The 20517-nt window shown below is 32.3% G+C and overlaps 2 protein-coding genes across 2 annotated transcripts; one reads left to right on the plus strand and one right to left on the minus strand.

Annotated features, from left to right (window-relative positions):
* Positions 1–363: 363 nt before the first annotated feature.
* mRpL28 (mitochondrial ribosomal protein L28) lies at positions 364–10339 on the minus strand. The gene is made up of 6 exons (XM_072540859.1): positions 10210–10339; positions 9980–10155; positions 9008–9266; positions 5609–5755; positions 1885–2072; positions 364–490 (listed from the first exon to the last, which is right to left on the minus strand). Exons 1-6 carry the CDS (start codon positions 10219–10221, stop codon positions 424–426), a joined length of 849 nt encoding a protein of 282 aa, XP_072396960.1. The 5' UTR covers positions 10222–10339; the 3' UTR covers positions 364–423.
* A 437-nt stretch (positions 10340–10776) lies between these two features.
* On the plus strand, positions 10777–17409 carry LOC140447923 (cytoplasmic 60S subunit biogenesis factor ZNF622). The gene is made up of 5 exons (XM_072540857.1): positions 10777–11272; positions 12087–12356; positions 12514–12707; positions 14477–14694; positions 17254–17409. The coding sequence occupies exons 1-5, from the start codon at positions 10939–10941 to the stop codon at positions 17366–17368; spliced, it is 1131 nt and encodes a 376-aa protein (XP_072396958.1). The 5' UTR covers positions 10777–10938; the 3' UTR covers positions 17369–17409.
* The last annotated feature ends 3108 nt before the right edge of the window (positions 17410–20517 follow it).

Genomic DNA, 20517 nt, shown 5'->3' on the forward strand with positions numbered 1-20517 from the left:
GATCCCCAGAGAACCGTTCCCGATTTGAAGAGTAAATTAGGTGAATTATGGAAGAGTTTCGACCGTGACTTGTGTAAATCCTTAGTACAAACAATAGCAGACAGGATTGCCGCAATTGTAAAGGCGCGTAACGATGTAACCGCATATTAAAATATTAATTTTTTGTTATTAATGATAGAGTTAAATATATTATTGATCTCGTTATTTGGTTCAATAAGAAAGATCGTAAAGATGAGTGTTTTCAATAAATTTTCGTTTGTCCGAACATTTAGCTGTTGGGGCTCGTAATTATTTCCAGCTGAATCTACTTGGATCTGCATTTCAACCAGGTCACTATATGACAGGAAATAACATGAAAAATACTGTATATTGAATAAATTTTATTAAATTTGACTATACATAACTAAATTCAACTGTTGATTTTCATGTTTCGTGTTTTTTTCCAAATGGATTTATTTTCTGGAGCCAAGATGTTGCAGATCCGCTTTCCCTAAAAACAAAAAGTGTAAAACATTATGTATGTTATTATACACATGGCAGAATAAACAAAAGTCAAAAATGAATAATAAACTCTTCTTCTTACATTCAGCGTCTCCTGTAGAGGTTGCTGATGAACATGACTATTTGCACTTTCGAAAACTGTCGCACGGAATAATTCAATCGATGTCATTCCGGACCATTCACGAAGAACCATTCGCAACCAAGAAGTTCTTCTAAGTCCCACATTTCGTTGTTCAACCACCAATCTTTTTAAGAAGTTCCTTATCTAATGTCCAACTTTACACACCATATAGCAGTATGGAAAACACATAACTAACCATTCTGATTCTTAGAGTCATAGAAAGATATGGTGCTGTCAACAGTTTTTTCATTTTGACAAACGCAACTCATGCTTTTTCAAAGCGTGAACGAATTTTTTCTGAATTCTCGTTACTCTCGTTGACAATAGTTCCAAGATTCCAATATATTTGTACCGAGAAACCTGCTCAATGATATCTATTAAAATCAAATTGACGATAATTTTTGTTAACTTTTTTTAAACGACCATGATTTTGCTTTTCCTGTTATTAATGTGTAAACCGTACATCATACGTACTATAGATACTTTATCAAAGAGTCTCCTGAAAGTCTCCCAAATTGTTGGCTATTTATATATAGCTGTATGGTCAGCACATCTGATGTTGTTGAAAAGAATTCCATTTATAGTTATTCCATCTGACTCATCTTCCAATGAGTCATGGAAAATATATTCAGAGTATAAATTAAAGAGCATTGCCGGAAGAATATACCCTGTCGGACACCCTTCTGAATATGTATTTGGTTTGAGAGGGAGCGTGCGAGTCCTATTCTTGAAATTTGACCACAGTATAATCTTAATATTATCTGATATCTTGACAGTCAATGTTTTTGCATGATTTCCAGTAGCTTCTTGTACTTAACATTGTCAGAAGCCTTATTATAGTCAATGAAATAGATATACATATCTCGGTTGGCTGTCTGAGCATCTTTGTGCCAATACATTAAAGGCAAACAGAGTCTCTCTGATTTCCAAACCATTACGGAATCCGAACTATGTATGTGGTGTTTCACTTTCACATTTGTTGTAAATTGTGTACATCGTTGGTAGAACAAGACTTCTTTGGAATTGTAACAAAGGTGGGCGCCATTTTTTTAGAATTATTCCAGTTGTATACATAAAATTGAACAGGTTCACCAAAGTAGATATAGGTTGGACTAGAACATTGTTGTCTTCTAGTATTCTTAATAGTTCATAATAAATATCATCTGGCCCTACTGCATTACCACTTTTACAATTTAAAACAAATGTGGTGAATATATAAAATAGAATGTTAAGTAAATAAATTGTACAAATACTACACTTACTCTAATTGTTTTAATTGATCATTTGATTCACTTAAAGAGGCAGCTTTCAATTTTTCTATTAGTTCAGCCCTAAATACATGCTTTAAAGGAACTACTTTGGCTTTTTGTTCTGCTTCCATTTGTTGTTGAAATCGTTTACAGGCTTCTGTCAATGAATAACCATACCACTCGATTTCCTCGGATGTATACTGAAACATTATTAAGAAATTATTGCAAATAAGTTGAAAATAATATTGTTCTTCTATCTCAGGTGCTATCTCCTTATTAGAAGATTAAAGTTGATTTAATTAGTAGGTTTGTTGTGAGCTTAAACCAATATTTATCCTAATAAACAAAATATATGAGGCCATTATTTGCAAAACTTGCTGTTTGCTCGAAAGTCATTTTTTGGGAAATCGAAAAAAAAAACGATTAAAGGCCGAGTAGTGTTTAGCTCACAACGTAAAAATTTTTATTAATGTTGCTTAAAGGTTTTAGCAATATAAATTTGAAGTTTCTAGTAGGAAATATTTACAGATTTTTAGAAAAAAAAAATGTTTATTGCAAACAACCAGTTTTGCAAATAAATATATAAAATAATAACAAACCGTATTTAGTTCAATAAAAAACATAAGGAATTTATTCATGAAAATAAAACTAAGATTTTTAGTCATATAAAGAAAATGTTAAAATGAAAAAAAAAATTAACAGCTGTCTAAATTATGCTCAAACGAAAAAACAGTAATTTTCTGCATTTTGGCAATTTTCCAAACCATCAACCGTTTCTTCTGGTGAGGCAGAATCTGTCTTCAAGTGTTCTTTGTAAAAATTTAGTTCAGGAAGGCTTTCCTTATATACTTGGGATCCCTAGTCACGTCTGATAATAACGTTGCGGAGGAAGTAAAGAGGCGAATATTTATTGCACATAAATGTTACCATGGCTTAATTAGGCAACTAAAATCAGATAACGTCGCAAGAAAAACAAAATGCCAAATATATAAAACCCTAATAAGACCGGTACTCACATACAGCTCAGAAACCTGGACGCTCATTAAAAGAGAGGAAAAGTTGTTAGTCACCTTCGAAAGAAAAATCTTGCGACACATATATAAGGGCACAAAAGAAAACAGAATATGGCGAAGACAACTCTGAACTATACAAAATATACCAGGATCCGGATATTATAACATTCATTAAAATAGGACGGCTGCGTTGGATAGGACATGTAGAAAGAATGGAAGAAGGCGAAATACCAAACAAAATATTCAAACAGATGCCAGTAGAAAAAAGAACAAGAGGAAGACCAAAGCTGAGATACTTAGAACAAATAGAAAATGATATAACAACCTTAAAAATAAAAAACTGGAGAAAAAAAGCATGAAACTGATCAGAATGGAGAAGACTATTAATAGTCCCTTTATCCCTCTTTAATTCTTTTCCCAGTAGTAATTCCTTAGGAGCCATTGAAGAAAGAGAAAAATTTTTCTTACGATCACTTTTAGCTTTTCCATCATTTCGGTAATTGGGTTCACGTTGGACTAGAACATTGTTGCCTTTCTTGTAAAAAAATAAACCGCTTTGCCTTATTAAATTCAAAGTGCCATGAACGAGGCAGCTTAATAATTCTTTTTGTTTGTGCAGTTCAATCCAACACATCCTAATCCATACCGATTTTCCGTACAGTGGAATGCTTTCTGATTAAATCGTCGTAGCCACTAACTTCCACGATAACAGCCATTTTTTTAATGTCTTTTTGTATAAGGCCGAAAATACGACCAGTCGGAATAAAGGAATGACCGACGATCGAAAAATTAATCCAATTTGTTTAATATGATTCGGCGATTCTTCTAGAAGCCAATAAGCCAACATTTCCATCATATTGGAATTTTTGTTTTGTCCGCCGCAACCATCAGCGAATAAACGTACTGTTTCTATGTTGACATCAAAATCAAAATTCTTTAGAGCATGTTGCAAAGCTGACGCCATTGTATTAGAATCTTTTCGAGAGTCAATTCCTGTCTACACATTTGTTGGTCTTAGTTTATCGGTAGAAGTTCAAGCAACAACTGTAAAATTATTATAGTTTATTTGATGGCTGAAATATGCTGCTTGATCAGGCAATCTAGGCAGTGATAAGTTTTTTTGGCTGTTGAACGAAAAGTAAGTTGTGTTGGATTTTGGATTTTTAAGGAGTTCTATCGTGTTCATATCATAAAAGCCTTTGCTTTTATGATATGAACACGATGCTCAGTGGCTAACTTTTGCTGAACAGCTAAAGAAGTTGGTACTTTCAACTGCTCCTTTGTTCTCAAGCAAGTGGAGCAACAGTCAGTCAGCGGAGTTCCAAAAGCGATGTTGTATTTAACATTCACATACTTTCGAAAATAACTAAGCTTCACATGCATAGGCTGAGGTACTCTTCGAAAATAATGGTCGAAAAGTTTCTTAAAACTTAAGTCACATGGCAAGTAGACCCTCACGCTTGTCTTGCTTCTACAGTAATGAGACTCTGTACATGTTATGGATTCTATAAATTTTTTGTTGCAGTTTCTTTTTTCATCATTTTTTAGACCCACTCTATTACCACCTCTATGTTCCCTGGGTAGCTCCGCAGTGATAAAATGTCTTACAATTCTTTGTATGCGGTCCTTGCTTAAATTTGTGATTCCTAGAAACGACTTGGTACATACTCTAATCCCTCACTCAAATGTACATGGTATTTTATTGACACTGCAGCATGGTTGGATTTCCTTCTTTTTGGTTTCTGTTCCTTACAACAAGCCAATATCAGAAGGTCTTGTTTACTTTTATCTTTTGACTGATAAAGGTAGGCATGAAAATCTATCACTTGCTTCATTGTGAGGGTGGTACAATAATACAGCAATCTAGGTAGTCCGTTATGACCGCAAGTTAGAAGACCGGCAGTGCTTTTGGTGTATTTCTGTAACAATACAAGTCTTTTAATAAACTTTTCTGTAGCCCTGCCCAACGTTAAAACGCGAAAAACAAGTGAAACTGCATAAAAAATCAAACTATTGTCGCAGAAGTCTCAAATCATAAATTTTAATATGAAGCACTTACCTATCAAGTTTATCCACATTCCTTTTGTGTTTCTGACTGAAGAACTTTTTGCATCCCTTTCCCTGTGGACTAGGTTTAACAAAACAACCATTTTCACTTACTAACTCCATAAAAATTAAAAAAACTGTTCTTAATTCGCCAAAATACAACTGTTTAATCACTTGAATAATTATAAACTACTAAAAGTTTGTTTCTTCAACACAGCTGTTATAGTAGCGTGATCGTCACGTGAACCAACTGGCAAATCTCATTGGTGGTAGAGTAAACAGCGAGTTTTGCAGATAAACATTTAAAGCAAAGAGCAAATTTTACAAACAACTGTAATTTTCTCGACAGCATTTGTATGCTAAAGGACGAGTTTTGGGAAATTCTGATTATATCATTCGAGTCCTATTTAAAATTGAAATTAATTTATTAAAAAAAAAAGAATTTTTGAAACTTTTGTCGATTAACAAGTTTTGCAAATAATGGCCTCATATACCTTTTCTATAAAAATCTTAATACTTCTTGATTAAGTTCTTAATTAAGTACTTCATTGTGAAAAGTTCTTGATTATTGATAAAACATTTTATAGCATCCAACTTCCAATCTATTTTTCTTTCTCCAACTCAAAACCTTTTTTCTTTTAACTTAATTAAAAAACACATGCTACTATAAAACTTACTGCACTTAAATATTTTTCGTATTGATCCAATATCTCCTTCTGCTTTTCAGGTCTATTTGCATAAGTAGGGCAACCCTTTTCAAGTTCTTGAAGAATTTTTCTTTTTATACCCAGTGCTAATAATGATTGAAGATCGCAAGCTGATGACTACAATGAAAAAAAGTTTTTAATTAGAATAGAGCTCCCAGAAAAGACAATTGAAAAGAGCAAAAAAAGAATTTAATATATTAAATTAAATATTAAAAAAATATAAATGAAATAATTGGAAACTTCTAATAGGAATTATTAGATAGTAAACTAATGATTTGTTAGGGAAAGCTATCAAGAATTTTAAACAGCTTAGTTAGCACTTATTAAACTATATTTATAGTAATGAAGAATAGTGAGGGACAAGACAAACTAGAGAGACATTAGAGTTGTACTAACCTTTATCCAACATTTAAATAAAATTACTGGAGCAGTGTTGAATTTTGAATTATTACTTTGTGTAAATGTTTTTACAAATTGACTGGAACAATGGTCTTTAGCAGTAAACAATCTCGCGATATACTGTTAAAAAAATACTTGTGTTCATCGTTTTTCTAAACTTAGGACTGGCAAAATAACATATTTTTCAGTTACGAAAATAAGTAGACATTCTGTTTTGTGGGTTTGTCAATGAACACTAATTATTGATAACACAAAAAGAAGTAAAACTTATTCCAAACCATCGTCATTAAATATTTTTGTGAAATGTTATCAAAAATATGATGTCTTTGTTTATAACATTTAAAAATAATTAAGAGGAATTCCTGCGGTTGACCTAAATACAAATTTACAAACAATTTTATATTTCCGGTAATGGCTAAGTACTTAATAAGTACATTTTCGTAGAATAATTAAATGGGGCGGTATCATTGTCACAATATTTAAATATCGGAATTAGTCATTCTTAAGCAGTAGATTTTGTGGTTCTTTCAGCCAGAGTGTGTCGAAAGAAAGTGTTGTGATATATTTAGTATTTATCAAAGAAAAATATGTGGCGGCCATGGAAAAGTGATGTGCGTTTACCTGACGAAAATGAACCTACAGATAAATTAGAAGATGAAGATGATAGTGCGGGTCCAAGTACTCAGCAAAGGAAGAATTTGTGTGTAGCTGAGCAAAATATAGATGTATTTGACGGGCTTTCTAAAAAAATGACCAAATATGAAGCTGTTAAGCAAATGGCGGTTTTAACAGAAATTTCTTGTGCAACAATGTACTGTTTAATAAAGAAAGGTTCAAAAAGTAGAACAACCAGAAAGGATTTGGGAAGCTCTAAAAAATTCAACCTCACCTCTTTTTTTTTGATTTTTTTGATATTGATACTTATGCCATAATTGTTGCAGGCAATATTTATATTTGTAAGTAATCGTAATTCTTCTACTGTTCTTGCAACTAGTTCAGTGTCTAAGATAGGATTTGGGAAGCTCTAAAAAAATTCAACTTCACCTCTTGGAACCTATTAGTAAGACAATATATAATATGTATGCAGCTAAAGTTATGCCTAACGTAAACAATACGATGGCAAAATTAAAAGAAAAACATATTGCTGATGATTGTTTCACGAAGACTTAGGGAAGATTTTTGACCAAAAATGGTTTTAAATATAAAACTGTCAATAGGAGACAAGCCATAATGAAAAGTAGCCGCCTAATAAAATGGAAGAATGAATATATCGAAAAAATTTCACAATACTGAAGTGAGTGTCGAGAAATGTATTATCTGGATGAGACTTGGTTTGATTCTCACGAAACGATAGATAAAGCCTGGACAAACGGTACAAGAAAATGCCTAATAGATGTACCCCATTCTAGAGGCAAGCGAATTTGCATATTACATTGCGGAGGAGAACATAGATGGGTGAACGATGCGTTATTGTTGAGTTCCAAAAGTATTAAAGACAGTTCTCTAGACTACCGCCAAGACATGAATTGCTTTTTGAATCGTGGTTGCAGAATACATTACTCCCAAATTTAAAAGAAAATAGCGTGATTGTTATGGACAATGCATCATATTACTCCAGATGCATTAAAAAAATTCCAACCAAACAGAGTAGGAAGGATGAAATTCAAGAATTTTTAATAGCCGAAGACCTATATTTTGAGGATCATTACACCAAAGTCAACTAATGCAGGTGCTTCATACAAAAGTCATAACTAAAGAACATATTGTACTGTATTGAACAGAGTTCAAAAATATCAGTGCTCAAAACTGGCAAAATGCAATAGAACATGTAAAGAAGATTGAAAAAGATTACATGAAAAATATCCCAGCCTTGAAGAAAATTATTATTAATTTGGCTGAGAGTGATGAAGGGAATGATAATGACAATGAGTTGGAATAACTGTTAACTCTAACTGGAAGATCCCAAATGAATGTGAATGTCCGAAGTGGCTAGTATACCATTTAATTTATAATAGTAAAAAACCAATGGGTAACTTTTTGTAGCATCGCATGTGACATGTAAGTAAATAAAAACTATTTTTGAAGTTATACTTCTTTGGGCGTGATTGGAAAAAATTGATGAGAGTGAATTTTTATAAAATTCACACTATGAAGTACGCGCATATTCACAGCATGAGTTAGTTGCTACACCTAAATCTTTTCAGTTAGGTATTAATGCAAATAAAGTGTGAAAAAAAATATATTGGTGTTTTTGTTAATTCGATTATATTATGACGATTATGATAGATATTTACTGATGATTTGTATATTGTATATGTATATTTTGTGTGTAAAAGTCGACCTGGTTCAGTAGTTTTCATCTACTTTATAATTATGTAAAAATTACATTTATCCGTTACTTTAGGACCCACTGTATAATATATTATTAATATTAAGTGTTCATTGACGAACTTAGCACGGTTAATAAAAAAACTTGTAAATCCACCAAGAGAAAATTTTTATTTTCAAAACTGAAAAAATATTTTATTTTGCCAGTCTTAATTTTGAAAAAAGGTGAAGGTAAATTTTTCTAAATACTATATTATGAGGTAGTTTACTTTAAAAATAATCAGTATTTCAATCAATTGGTAAAAACATTTAAGTACACAAATTAATAATTTGAAATTCAACACTTCCTCCGATAATTTTATTTGTATGTTGGATACAACAACTCTGTAAATGTCTCTCTGGGGATCTGTGTTACAATAGGTATGAATATCGGATTACCAGTAGGTCGGTTTTTAAAATTTCGCATAGATCTTGTCCCTCACTGTACTTCAAATGAAGTCCTCTAGTATAGTGTATCTAGAGAAAAACCGTGAAAGTTATGTAAATATATAAACTATCCTTATGTAACCATTTCAAAGACAAAGCTGATTATGGTTAAGTGTTGCATCTCCAAGTTAAATATAATAATAGATTTTTACTTACCTTCAACAAATAGTGATCAAATCCATAGTGTGCATTGATCAAAGAAATTGCCCTGTCAGTGATTATAACTGAGATGTGTTTATTTAAAACTTCAGAATAAACTACTGATCTCTTTAAATGAGGAACCCAAAAATGAGGAACCCTTCTTTTAAATCTATCTCGTTTTTCAAAGCCTTGCACAACACCCTCTCCACCCCATATATGTAAATTTGATTCTTTTGGAAAATGTAGAGGAATTGGAATATTTTGAACAGGAAAACTAAAACACATGCAATCAAATAATTTAAAAATATATCAGTTATACAAAACAGTATGTAAAATATCACTGTATAGTAGTAATAACATTGTACATAATAGGAAAGGTTTTATTTAATGAGCAACACGAAAGTATGATTGATCTGTAATAAAAATAATATTTTTAGCTTTACCTCTAATATGGCCTAATTTTATAATTTGTTCAAACTCATCATTAAAACTCCAATTCTTACTTTAATATTAACTTCTATTTCAAATCTTTCAATTGCTATTTTCAATATTTACATTAGGCTTTCTACAAGCTAGTGCAATTTGCAAAACATCTATTTAAAACATCATTCATTAAAGTAAAAATTCAATCTAATGGAAAATGTTTCTATTGTAGAAAAATTAAAATTTTAGTGAAATGAAGGGCACCAAATGAGTGATAAGCTAGTAAAAAATGATTTGAAATTCATTGGATATAAAAGTCACATATATCAAATGGTTATCCCTAAATTTTGAAGCACGAAGTTAGGAGATGATATTCTCAACCTGAAGCCATGCAAAATCGTGATCGGAATACAACTATCCCAAGAACAGATGAACACCACTGATGTGAGACAGTGTGACTTTCATCTACACTACAATAAAATTGCAAACAAACACATATACACATAATTATTAGTCTTATTTTACTAAAACTATACAATACAAACCATTAAAAAGAATACATACACTTCACCTGTTACATCATTTCTCTTCCAATTTTCAGTTTCTGGTACATAATGAACAGCTGTAGGTTGTGCAAATCTCCACTCCTTGTAAAATTTTTTGTAAGCTGCTGGAAGTAAAGCAGCTACACCTTTGTCTAACTCCGTAGGTTTTTGAAATAAACCCAGAGTTTTAACAGCCTAAAATTATATAAATAAATGAAATAAAACTACATATATCTTTCTATATTATACCTTTGATGCCATAAATAAATCAGCTATCTATATTGTTATTTTTGAATTTGAAAGTTATCAGAAATAGAAAAATAGGTTTTAAAATATTAACCTTAATTTTTTATGATCTTCTTCTGATTTTGAACTGCAATCCATTGCATATTGCATCCACAGTTTCATCTATAATTCGGTCAACATTATAGGATAAAAGAAGAATCAGAGTGATCAGAGTGAAGATTCAATAATAACAAATTAAATTCAATTGCAAATTGTAACATTTTTATTTGATCTTCAAACTCATAGTAAGATCCATAAATTAAAAATAAAATTGACAAAGAAAATATGAGAGATATTTGCAGAAGTAATAATAAAAAAAATTATTTTATATTTATTAATTACTAAAACCAAATAATTAAATGAGCACTTTGTTTAACAAAGCTTATTGCAAACATGCCCTTTTTAGTCCTGGCTATTTACGTACCATGATATGAAATATTTAAACCACTTTTGCTAAGTCATGATAACGAGGCCAGATTTTGAAAGTAAGTCCAATAAAAAGATGACTTGTTAAAAGCACGTGGTAAAGACATCTGACACAGTCTGACACTGACAGCAAGCAGATCAAATTTGTGTGACCAATTACAAGTGGGAAGTTAAAGGATAAGGAAGAATTGTATCTTAAATAAAATCAGGTTTAATTAAAGTGTAAATAATATACTTATAAAATTTAGAATTGCAAAAATCTGTAATATGTCTGCGGTCAACCCAAGTAAAGATTCTTTTACTTGTATATCATGTAGAGTCGCCTTCAAAGATGCAGAATTACAAAGAAAGCACTACACAACAGACTGGCACAGATACAATTTAAAAAGAAAAGTAGCAGAGTTACCTCCAGTTACTGCTGAAGAATTTCAAATAAGAGTGTTAAATCAGAGAAAAGCTGACGAAATAGCCACTCAAGATAAAAGTGTCTACTGTTCGGTATGCCGCAAGTCTTTTGGAAACCAAAATGCTTATGATAATCATTTAAATTCCAAGAAACACAAAGATAATGAAAAAAGTAGAAAGATAGAAAGCATTGAAGGTAATAATTTTTCTTTGTTTTTGTCCAATTTTATGTAATATCCACCGTTTTCTACTTTAGATAGTCTATTGCACCATGACTTGTAATTGTTATTTTCAGTTAATTATGCATAAATCTGTCCGTTTTTCAGTTTGCTTCTAGAATAGAAAGTATTATTACATGTTTTGTGGTCATCTTATATTTACTTACTGTTCCCTTTTACCCCTAGCATTACCCTAATTTGTTTTCATAAATGTATTTTCACTCTCTATTGTATTTGTTTCTTCTTGTCATTCAGATGGCACTATTTTTATCATAATAATTTTTGCCTTCCTTTCATTCTCAATGTGTTTTTGTATTGTTTGTAGAATTATATAAATAGAATTTTTTTTATTTATTTGGGCACTGTTTTTTAGTCTGCCATAAACATCCTATAATACAGCACAAGAGTACACTTAATGTTTTACTGTGTTTTGAAAGAGTAGGCATTTATTTCAAATGATTTTTAAAAAACTTTTATAGTAATTTTTAATAAACCCATAATTACTTATAATAATATTTTAATATTTAATCAGGTTCAGTTTTATTCCCATAAAATAAAGTAGATTAGTGGTGGCTAGTCCTAAAGGGCCATGGCATTGGTCTGAAAAATATATTGATCGGAAAATATATTGATCACTAAAAATACTTGGAATCCCATATTTAGATATTACTTGGAATTTTTGTTTAAACCAGATCTAAGTAGTGCGAATATGTTTTTTAATTTTTATTTTTATTGGCATATTTATTTATTAAAAAAACAAAACGTTAATATTTTAAAAATCTGGATTTTCAGAAAATGTAGAGATCATACCTTCAAATAAACCAATCAATGATGTTGAAGATGAAGACATGGAAACTGAAGAAGTGGATTCAGATGAATGGGATGATGTATCTGAAAATCCAATTGATAATAATGATTGCCTGTTTTGTTCACATCACAGTAGTAACTTTTACAAGAATTTGGATCATATGACCATTATACATTCCTTCTTCATTCCTGACATTGAATATTGTAGTGATGTTCAAGGATTGTTGAGATATTTGGGTGATAAAATTTCAGAGGGTAACTATTAATTATTTTTTCAAGTATTTTATCCCTATTTAATTTAATTTAATTTAATAAACTCCAATTTTGTAGTATTATTAGTTTGAAGTTAATTTTTAGGTTATTTACTTACTAATCATTGTATAATAATACTGCAGCATTTAATATTTTACAGGTTTCATGTGTTTATGGTGTAATGAAAAAGGCAAGACCTTTCACACTGCAGAAGCGGCTAAACAACATATGGTTGATAGAGGCCATTGTAAGATGATTCATGAGGGGGTCGCTCTTGCTGAATATGCTGATTTCTATGATTATTCAGCGTCATATCCTGATGCAGGTGAAGAAAATGTTGATGCTGATGAAGAGGTAAATATGGGTTATACAAAATATCTCTTATATTCTTGCATATACTTAAAGATATTTTAACATAAAATAGTTTCTATCGGAGCAAACATTTTGTATGGTGATTATAATATGAATTGCAAAGAAAATAATCCACAGAAGTCTGGCCAAGATCTTTTAAATGATAAGTAAACATCCTGATATATCAGTAACTAAAATTTACATAATCCACTACTATCTAAACCAAAGAACTTATTAACAAAAAGTTTAAAAGTTTAAAAAAACATAGAATTGCACCATCCTACATAAATCATTTGTAGAATTCTCAAAATTAACAAAACATGAGAAATTTAGCAACATATATAAAATAAACTAAAGAGGCCTGAAAGGGAAACCTTGACAGTAAAAGGTTTGTCAGTTAACGATAATGAAGATGGCGATACTGATATACTCATCCTTGTTTAATTAATAAAAGGAGTAATTTTTAAAGTTTGATTTATACCCAAAAAAGTTACTAAAAATTTTGCTAGATTCTACTATTTATGTAGGCCTTTACTTTGGCAGTCTGTATCTATGTCTATATTTGTCTATAACTGAGTTTTTAACCACGTATTCCTAAAAAGGAGAAGGCCTACAGCTAATTTAAAAAATGAAGGTCTTATATTCTTTGTTCATCTTTTATTGAATATCAATTCAAATTTTTCATCAAAGTGTAATTGTGTTTTTAATAGACTAATTTTTATATAAATATTGAATGTGAACATAAAAGCTAAAATATGACAAAAAAAAGCCATCAGAAGTGGTCATACAACTTACTAGATATTCCAATCCTGCAGCCTGAGTTCAATCTCAGTATTTGCCAGACTATAAATTGTCAATCCCGCGGGATCTCGGTATTTGCTAGATCCCGCATATTAAAAATAGTCATATTTATATAAGGCAAATTAATCAATGAATTAATCAACTAATTAATATGAGATCAATCAAATTACTTCACAAGTTACTACTTCAGTTTATTCTTCACAAAAAAAAACAGTAACATACTGAAAAAACAAAAATTTATCTTTTTCAAAAAATACACCAAAACAATTTTAAAAATCAACCACAAAAACACATTTTCAACTGAAAATTGACATCGTTTACTTTACTTATTTAGTTGCTATATTACTTACCTATAGGTTACTATTATTTAGCTAAAGCTTTCAATTGAAAATGTTTGTGAAGAAAACACAACATATCTAAACTGCCTTCTGCCAAACTATCGCATATTTTAGAGGCAGTATAGCCAGCAACAGAAAATGCCCTTTCAGCTTCCACACTTGTTGGCAGTATTCCTTTTAAGGCTCTATATATAAATGTAAGATATTTTACCATTGACCCCGCAGGTTCATAGAGAGTCATTTCCTTGGTTCATAGAGAGTCATTAGCTTTGCCTTTACGTCGGCGTAAAGGCAAAGCTAATTCTGAAGCTAACATTGAATGGTTATCTTCTAGTTTCTTGATCATAAATTTGAGTGTAGCTCAGCAGTAATGAGATTGGCATCTTGACAGCAAAGGACTTCGAAAACAAGTTTTACTGGCTTCAAGATATTTTCTAAATTTACTAAAGCATCAGAATCATGTTCTAAAAACCTGTCCTCAATATTCGTGCTAAGGCTCAAATCAATCAATGCTTTAGCAATGCACAATTTTAATTTGTTAAAGAATGAACAAGAAACAGAATATTTCTTCGTAAAAAGTTCTTCTTACAATTGATTAATTTTCGGATGAAATAAATATTATCTTTATTTTAGGTGTCCATTCCAGAATTAGATGGTTCAGATTACCAACTGGTTTTACCCTCCGGAGTTACTATAGGACATCGTAGCTTAATGCGATACTATAAGCAAAGCCTTAATCCAAACAAAGCTCTCGCCGTTGTGCCTTCTAAAAATAATAAAAAGTTGCATAAAGTTCTAGCACAATATCGAGCCCTGGGATGGACTGAAACTCAGCAAGCAGCTGCTGCAAAGTAAGTACATTTAAGCATATATGGTTATTTATTTCTCTTCATTTTTTTTTTCTATTGTCACTTTAATTTACAAAGAAAAAATCAAAAGTAAAATAAGTTATACCCTTATCATATTGCAAATCACCAATTTCTCCATTGCCAAGACATTTTTGTGGGCAGGTGCATTATCTTGATGGAAAAAGATTATTTTCTACTTTAAACCATGTCTGATTTGAAGAATCCTTGCTTTAATTTCATTAGAAATTGAGCGCAGTATTCTGCGATTATGGTTTGAAGTTTTTTAAGATAGTCAATAAAAAAATATTTTTCACATGCCTACACATCGACAGAATGATCTTTCCTGCCAGTGGTATCATCTTCGCATTCTTTTGAGCTGAAGAACCAACTTATCTTCACCGTTAGATTTTTTGAGATTGCTCATTTGAGATTAATGTAACCTATTTAGGACAAAGAAAGAGAGGGAGTCTTCGATCTGACTCCCTCTGCTTGTCTCCTCTATATTTTTATTTGTAGACGCAGAAAATGTGCTCATTTCTTAGTCTTCTTGTGGGTCATTGATTTTTCTTTCGGATCGGCTAGACCTGTACAAACTGGTACAAGATTCCAGGATTCTAGAGTCGGTATCAGAATAAATAGAAGATTTACAATAAACCAACTGGCTGCAGTACAACTGGTTTATAACAGACAGCTTCCTAAAGAACCATATGTTCAGAAGTCATCATCTATAAAATTTCATTTATGTTTTGTGTGCTTATCTCACCACTACTTTATTCAGGTTATCTTGCAGTTTATAGTATCCCATTCATGCCTACCCCTTATAACAATGTACAGATCAGGGATGTCCAGTAGAGCCTCCATAGCTGCTGTTGGTGTGCTCCTCAGAGCCCCTGTAATTTCAAGGCAAGCAAGTATTCGTACATTGCTTAATTTGAGGATGCTGCACTTTTGACTACCATACTACTCATACACATGTTATTGTTGATTTTCCATCATGTTTTAAATCCAATGTATATCTGGTTTTCAGCCACACATTGTTTATAGGTGCGTCTGACTACCATTAAGGTAGTCATTGCTCTCTTGGTTATTCATTTTATCAAATTTTACTCATGGATTACCTTCAAAGTGGCAAAAATAAATTAATGTTACTACGATAATCCCTTAGACTAACTGGATGTAAAAATGCTTGGAAAAAAGCCTTGTTTACAGAAGAAAAAAATCTATTTTTATCAAGACAGTGGTTGTTTAGTGCAACATGCACCCTATTCGCCGGATTTAGCTCACTGTAGCTTCTGGCTATTCTCACATAATCACTCAAATAATTAATAAGTAGGAAACGATTTTCATTAAACAAAGTAAAAATAGAAATTGGAAACACTTTTTGACATCTTCAAACAATATTGAATAATAAAATGTGTTTAAATCATTAAATCATGTTTTTCTTATTTAATGACAAACATTTATTCGGCAAATTTGCTGTATTTGTGTAATTAAGAATGTATGATAAAAAACTGAAATTTTTGATTGTCCATGGATTGATTTTTCATTGTTGGAAACTTTTGTTACATAATTTTAATTATGTTTTTTCTTCCTCAGCTTTTCCCTTTTCAGGGGTCGCTGTTCCTTACTCTTTTAGCTGACTTCATCTACACATCACAAAATCTATCAGACTTTCCCTTCCCCCGCTACTATAGGTAACATACTGGTCTTCGGTCTTCATAAAGAATGTATTAATGACAGCCAAATCCCATGCCACTGCAAAATCAATCACACCATTTCCTTCATCATTTCTTATACCTATCCCCAAACCTTCATGGACTCTTTCTATTCCCGCTCTTTCTGTGCCAATATGTCCATTCAAATCACCTTCAGTAAAACACTTTTCATCTACAGGAATCTTGAGCATCTCGCAATCAAGGGCACTCCAAAATTATTCCTTTTCCTGTTTTTTACACCCTACCTGTGGGTCGTAGGCACATATGATATTCACGTTTGTATTGCCTGTATTCAGTTGGACATTCATCATTTTATCACTTCTGGTTACCCTTACAAAAGGGGTCCTTCCATTCGTTGTTCAAGATAATACCCACCCCATTTCTGCATTGACTGTTTGAACTACTATATTAACTTCTCCAAGATCTCTCGACTTATTACTTTTTCAACGAGTTTCCTGCTCACACAGTACACCAATCCTTCTCCTCTAAATCGGCGTGCTCTCTTCCTTTACCATCATGCTTCTGACGTTGAGGGTTGCAACTCTCAGTACTAGCTGCTTTGGCCCCTTCCGTCCTCTAAGGGGTAGCTCTAGCTCACTTTTCGCAGGAGTCAGGCGAAGCCTCACCTGCGCGCCGCTTACGGGAAACGCCCTAGCCTCTAAACTTTACATATTTCTTCTTTTCATGGTTTTAGCAAGGTTTTTACTGTCTGATGCCCTTCCTGACGCGAACCCTTCTCCTTTATCCGGGCTTGGGACTGTCACTGATAGTTACAGAACTACTTAATTTACCCAGCAACTACCATAGGCGAATTATACCAATTATTAAAACAATATTTTTGTTTTAGGAAAGCTAGAGACATCCACTTTTTGAAGAGAATGCAATCAAAATATAATATGAAGATGGGCATGAGAAATAATTCATTATTACAAACACATTTTAGAAGACAGGTTCAGTTTTAAATTGTGTATATTTTTACGACAATTATACCACGTTATACCTTTTTGTTATTATTTTAGATTAAATTGGGAATAATTTATACATAATTTTTAAATCGATATTTTTACCCCAGTTCACCACTCGAATACTCCACCGTAGGCAATAATATTGCAAGTTTTTCAAAGCCTGATAAGACAAGTGTGTAGGGATATTATTTAAGCGGGCAATTATTCTGACGATTGTAGTGTGAGGGAAGTGGCCTTATGATAGCCGGCCTTCAATGTCTTTTTGTGAAAGATTTTTGTTAACGCCTGTCATGACGAGGTGGAGGTTTGATTGGATTTTGTTTGTTATTTTAGAAGACTTTCGAGGTGTTATTGAAATTTTCAGGGGCCAATGGTGATTATGTTATCACCGATGTTGTTTCTTAGTTTTGTCAGGAATTTGTGGATATTTAGGGGTTGGAATGTGCTGAGGAGTCCTGTTTTGTCTGATGAATAGACTTTTAAGTGGGCTATGTTGTTGGGAAGAAGTTTTCGTTTGATTTTAAACTATTGTTGAGATGTTTTTGTTGGAAAATATTTGGTGAAATGTGTTCTATAAGATATTTGTATGGGTTGTGTTGTCTTGTGTGTTGTGTTGTAGTTGATTGTTTTGTAGATTGTGAGAATCACAGTTTAATAAAAAAAAACTAAATTTCTACGGAATTCGAGATATTTCTTTGAATTGGTTCCAATCTTACTTGGGGAATAGGAAACAACTAGTTAGAGCAAATGATACTGATTCTAGTCACAAAAGCATTGTATGTGAAGTACCACAAGGTTCAGTATTGGGTCCTCTACTTTTCCTTATCTTTATAAATGACATCATCATCATCATCTTTGGCACGACAATCCTCTGTGGATCTTGGCCTGCTCTAAGATTCGTCGCCATTCTGTTCGGTTTCTGGCAACATGTTGCCATCTTCTGATTTTTAATATCCGTAAGTCGGTTTCAACTCCATCTAACCACCTAATTTGCGGTCGGCCTTTGCTTCTGCTTCCTACAGGTATTCCTGTGGTTAGTTTTTTAGCAATCGTATTTTCTGGAATTCGTATTATGTGTCCAGCCCATCTAAGTCGCTGTGTTTTAATGAACGTTATGACATCTGGCTCATCAAAGAGCTGATACAATTCAAAATTATATCTTCTGCGCCACTGCCCTTGGTCGTTTATAGCTCCAAATATTTTGCGGAGTATTTTACGCTCAAATATTTCCAAAAGTCTTTCATCTTTCTGCGTTAGAGTCCATGTTTCTGCTCCATATGTGAGGATCGGCCTCAGCAATGTTTTGTATATAATAATTTTAGTTCTTCTTTGAATGTTTCTTGAGTGGAAATGCTTTTGGAGTCCATAGTATGCCCTATTTGTAAGATTTATTCGTCTTTTGATTTCTTCGCTTGTTTTATTGGTAGCAGTCAATAGCGACCCAAGGTATGTGAAGTTGTCAACACGTTATAAATGACATCACTAACTTAAAAATCAATGGAAAAATTTTTCTGGAAAATTTTCAATGAAAAAATTACCTGGAGGAACTCTAATGTTGCAACTCTTCATGCAACTATAACTTCTGATCTACTTAAAATAAAAACCTGGTCTGACTCTAATTTACTCTCTTTTAACGTGGATAAGGCAGTGGCATCCTATAAAGAAGCTGTTCAACCCTTGCTTCTTAACAACAGCAATATCACTATCGTTGATTGTGTAAAATTTCCTGGTATTTTTATAGACAACAACCTTAAATGGTCCATTCATATCAATTTGTTAAGTAAGAAACTAGCCTCAGCCTGCTATGCAATAAGTTCTTTTTGGAAGGTAATCAATTTAGCATCTTCCAAAATAACATATTTTTCTTTGTTCGAGTCTCATCTTCGATATGGCCTTCCTTTGGGGTTCTAGCACAGCTGCCCAATCTGATGTTATTTTTAAATTACAAAAAAAGCAATACGGTATCTTTTTGGCCTCAGTAGAATAGCACATTGCAGAAGCTACTTCAAAAATCACGAACTCTTCCCCCTTTATATATTTTAGAAACTGTTTGCTTAATTCGTAAACACCTACATGCTTTTCCAGACAGACCTAATCATGACTACTCCACCAGAAATTCAACCTTGGATGTGTATTTACCGATCCCGTCCACTGAGTTAGTAAAGAAATCTATATTATATTCTGCAAAAAAAAATATACAACCATCTCCATTTGCAACTTAAATCTACAACTTCTCTTTCCCTAAGTTCCGTAAATTGACAAAAGCCTATCTTTATAAACATTCAGTGGCAGAGTTTCTTAACTCTTCTGGAATGGTGAGGGTTCTAGCTAGAGAAGAGAGCAAATGAACATGGATTGTTTGATACGTCAGATAGCATCATGTTCCGTCAAACAAAACACCTGAAGACATGAATATAGACATTGTAATAGTAACAGAACATATTGCGATCTTTACTACAATGGACTCCCAATATTGCAGAGAAGCAAAGATTGCAAAGAACATAATAAAAAATACGTTTCCAAAATTACTTACCGTCGTGTATTTGGAAAAGAATGGAATTTATCTTTCTTTCAGACTAAAAAGGATCTTTGTGAAGTGTAACGATAACCATAAAAAGAAATTAATATCAGATGAAGATTACTCAGCTCATATTGCGCGGCGTGATGAAGCAAATCTACTCCAGTACAACCACAAAGTTAGAGCAAATACAGATAAACTTTTATAAGTGCAATATTTGATCTATAAAGCGTTTTGAATATTTCAACGTCCGACATTTCTCAAATGTATTTATTATACAAGGAAGTTATGTGCCTACAATTGGACTATTTACGAAGCTGAGAAACCCAATAAAGCTTATTGCTTTTCTTGGACAGAATTAAATGGTCAAAGGGGAAGTTGTGAAATAGGGACTGCTTTACTCTGCCGGATTGAAAGTATTTCAACTACTATAAAAGAAAGTAGTGTTTTTCTGACAGCAGCAGTGGACAGAACCGAAATCAATTTATTTCTGCCCCCTCTTCTGTATATTGTACAGTTTGATGTTATCCAACATAATTTTTTGGAGAAAGGGCACACATACATGGAAGTGGACTCGATGCATTCCGCAATCGAAAGAGCAAAGAAAAATGTATGCATATTTACACAC

The sequence above is a fragment of the Diabrotica undecimpunctata genome, chromosome 8 (assembly GCF_040954645.1).
Source record: "Diabrotica undecimpunctata isolate CICGRU chromosome 8, icDiaUnde3, whole genome shotgun sequence".
In the NCBI taxonomy this organism is placed as follows: Eukaryota; Metazoa; Arthropoda; class Insecta; order Coleoptera; family Chrysomelidae; genus Diabrotica; species Diabrotica undecimpunctata.

Excerpts from the sequence above, each read along its gene's own strand:
- mRpL28 (XM_072540859.1), bottom strand. Across the intron at positions 9,267-9,979 it reads AATGATGTAACAGGTGAAGT|TTTTCCTGTTCAAAATATTC; the intron begins GTATGTATTCTT and ends CATGTGTTTTAG. Across the intron at positions 5,756-9,007 it reads TTGATCACTATTTGTTGAAG|TCATCAGCTTGCGATCTTCA; the intron begins GTAAGTAAAAAT and ends TTTTCATTGTAG.
- LOC140447923 (XM_072540857.1), top strand. The coding sequence starts at position 10,939 with ATGTCTGCGGTCAACCCAAGTAAAGATTCTTTTACTTGTATATCATGT. Across the intron at positions 12,708-14,476 it reads ATGTTGATGCTGATGAAGAG|GTGTCCATTCCAGAATTAGA; the intron begins GTAAATATGGGT and ends TCTTTATTTTAG. Across the intron at positions 14,695-17,253 it reads CAGCAAGCAGCTGCTGCAAA|GAAAGCTAGAGACATCCACT; the intron begins GTAAGTACATTT and ends TTTTTGTTTTAG.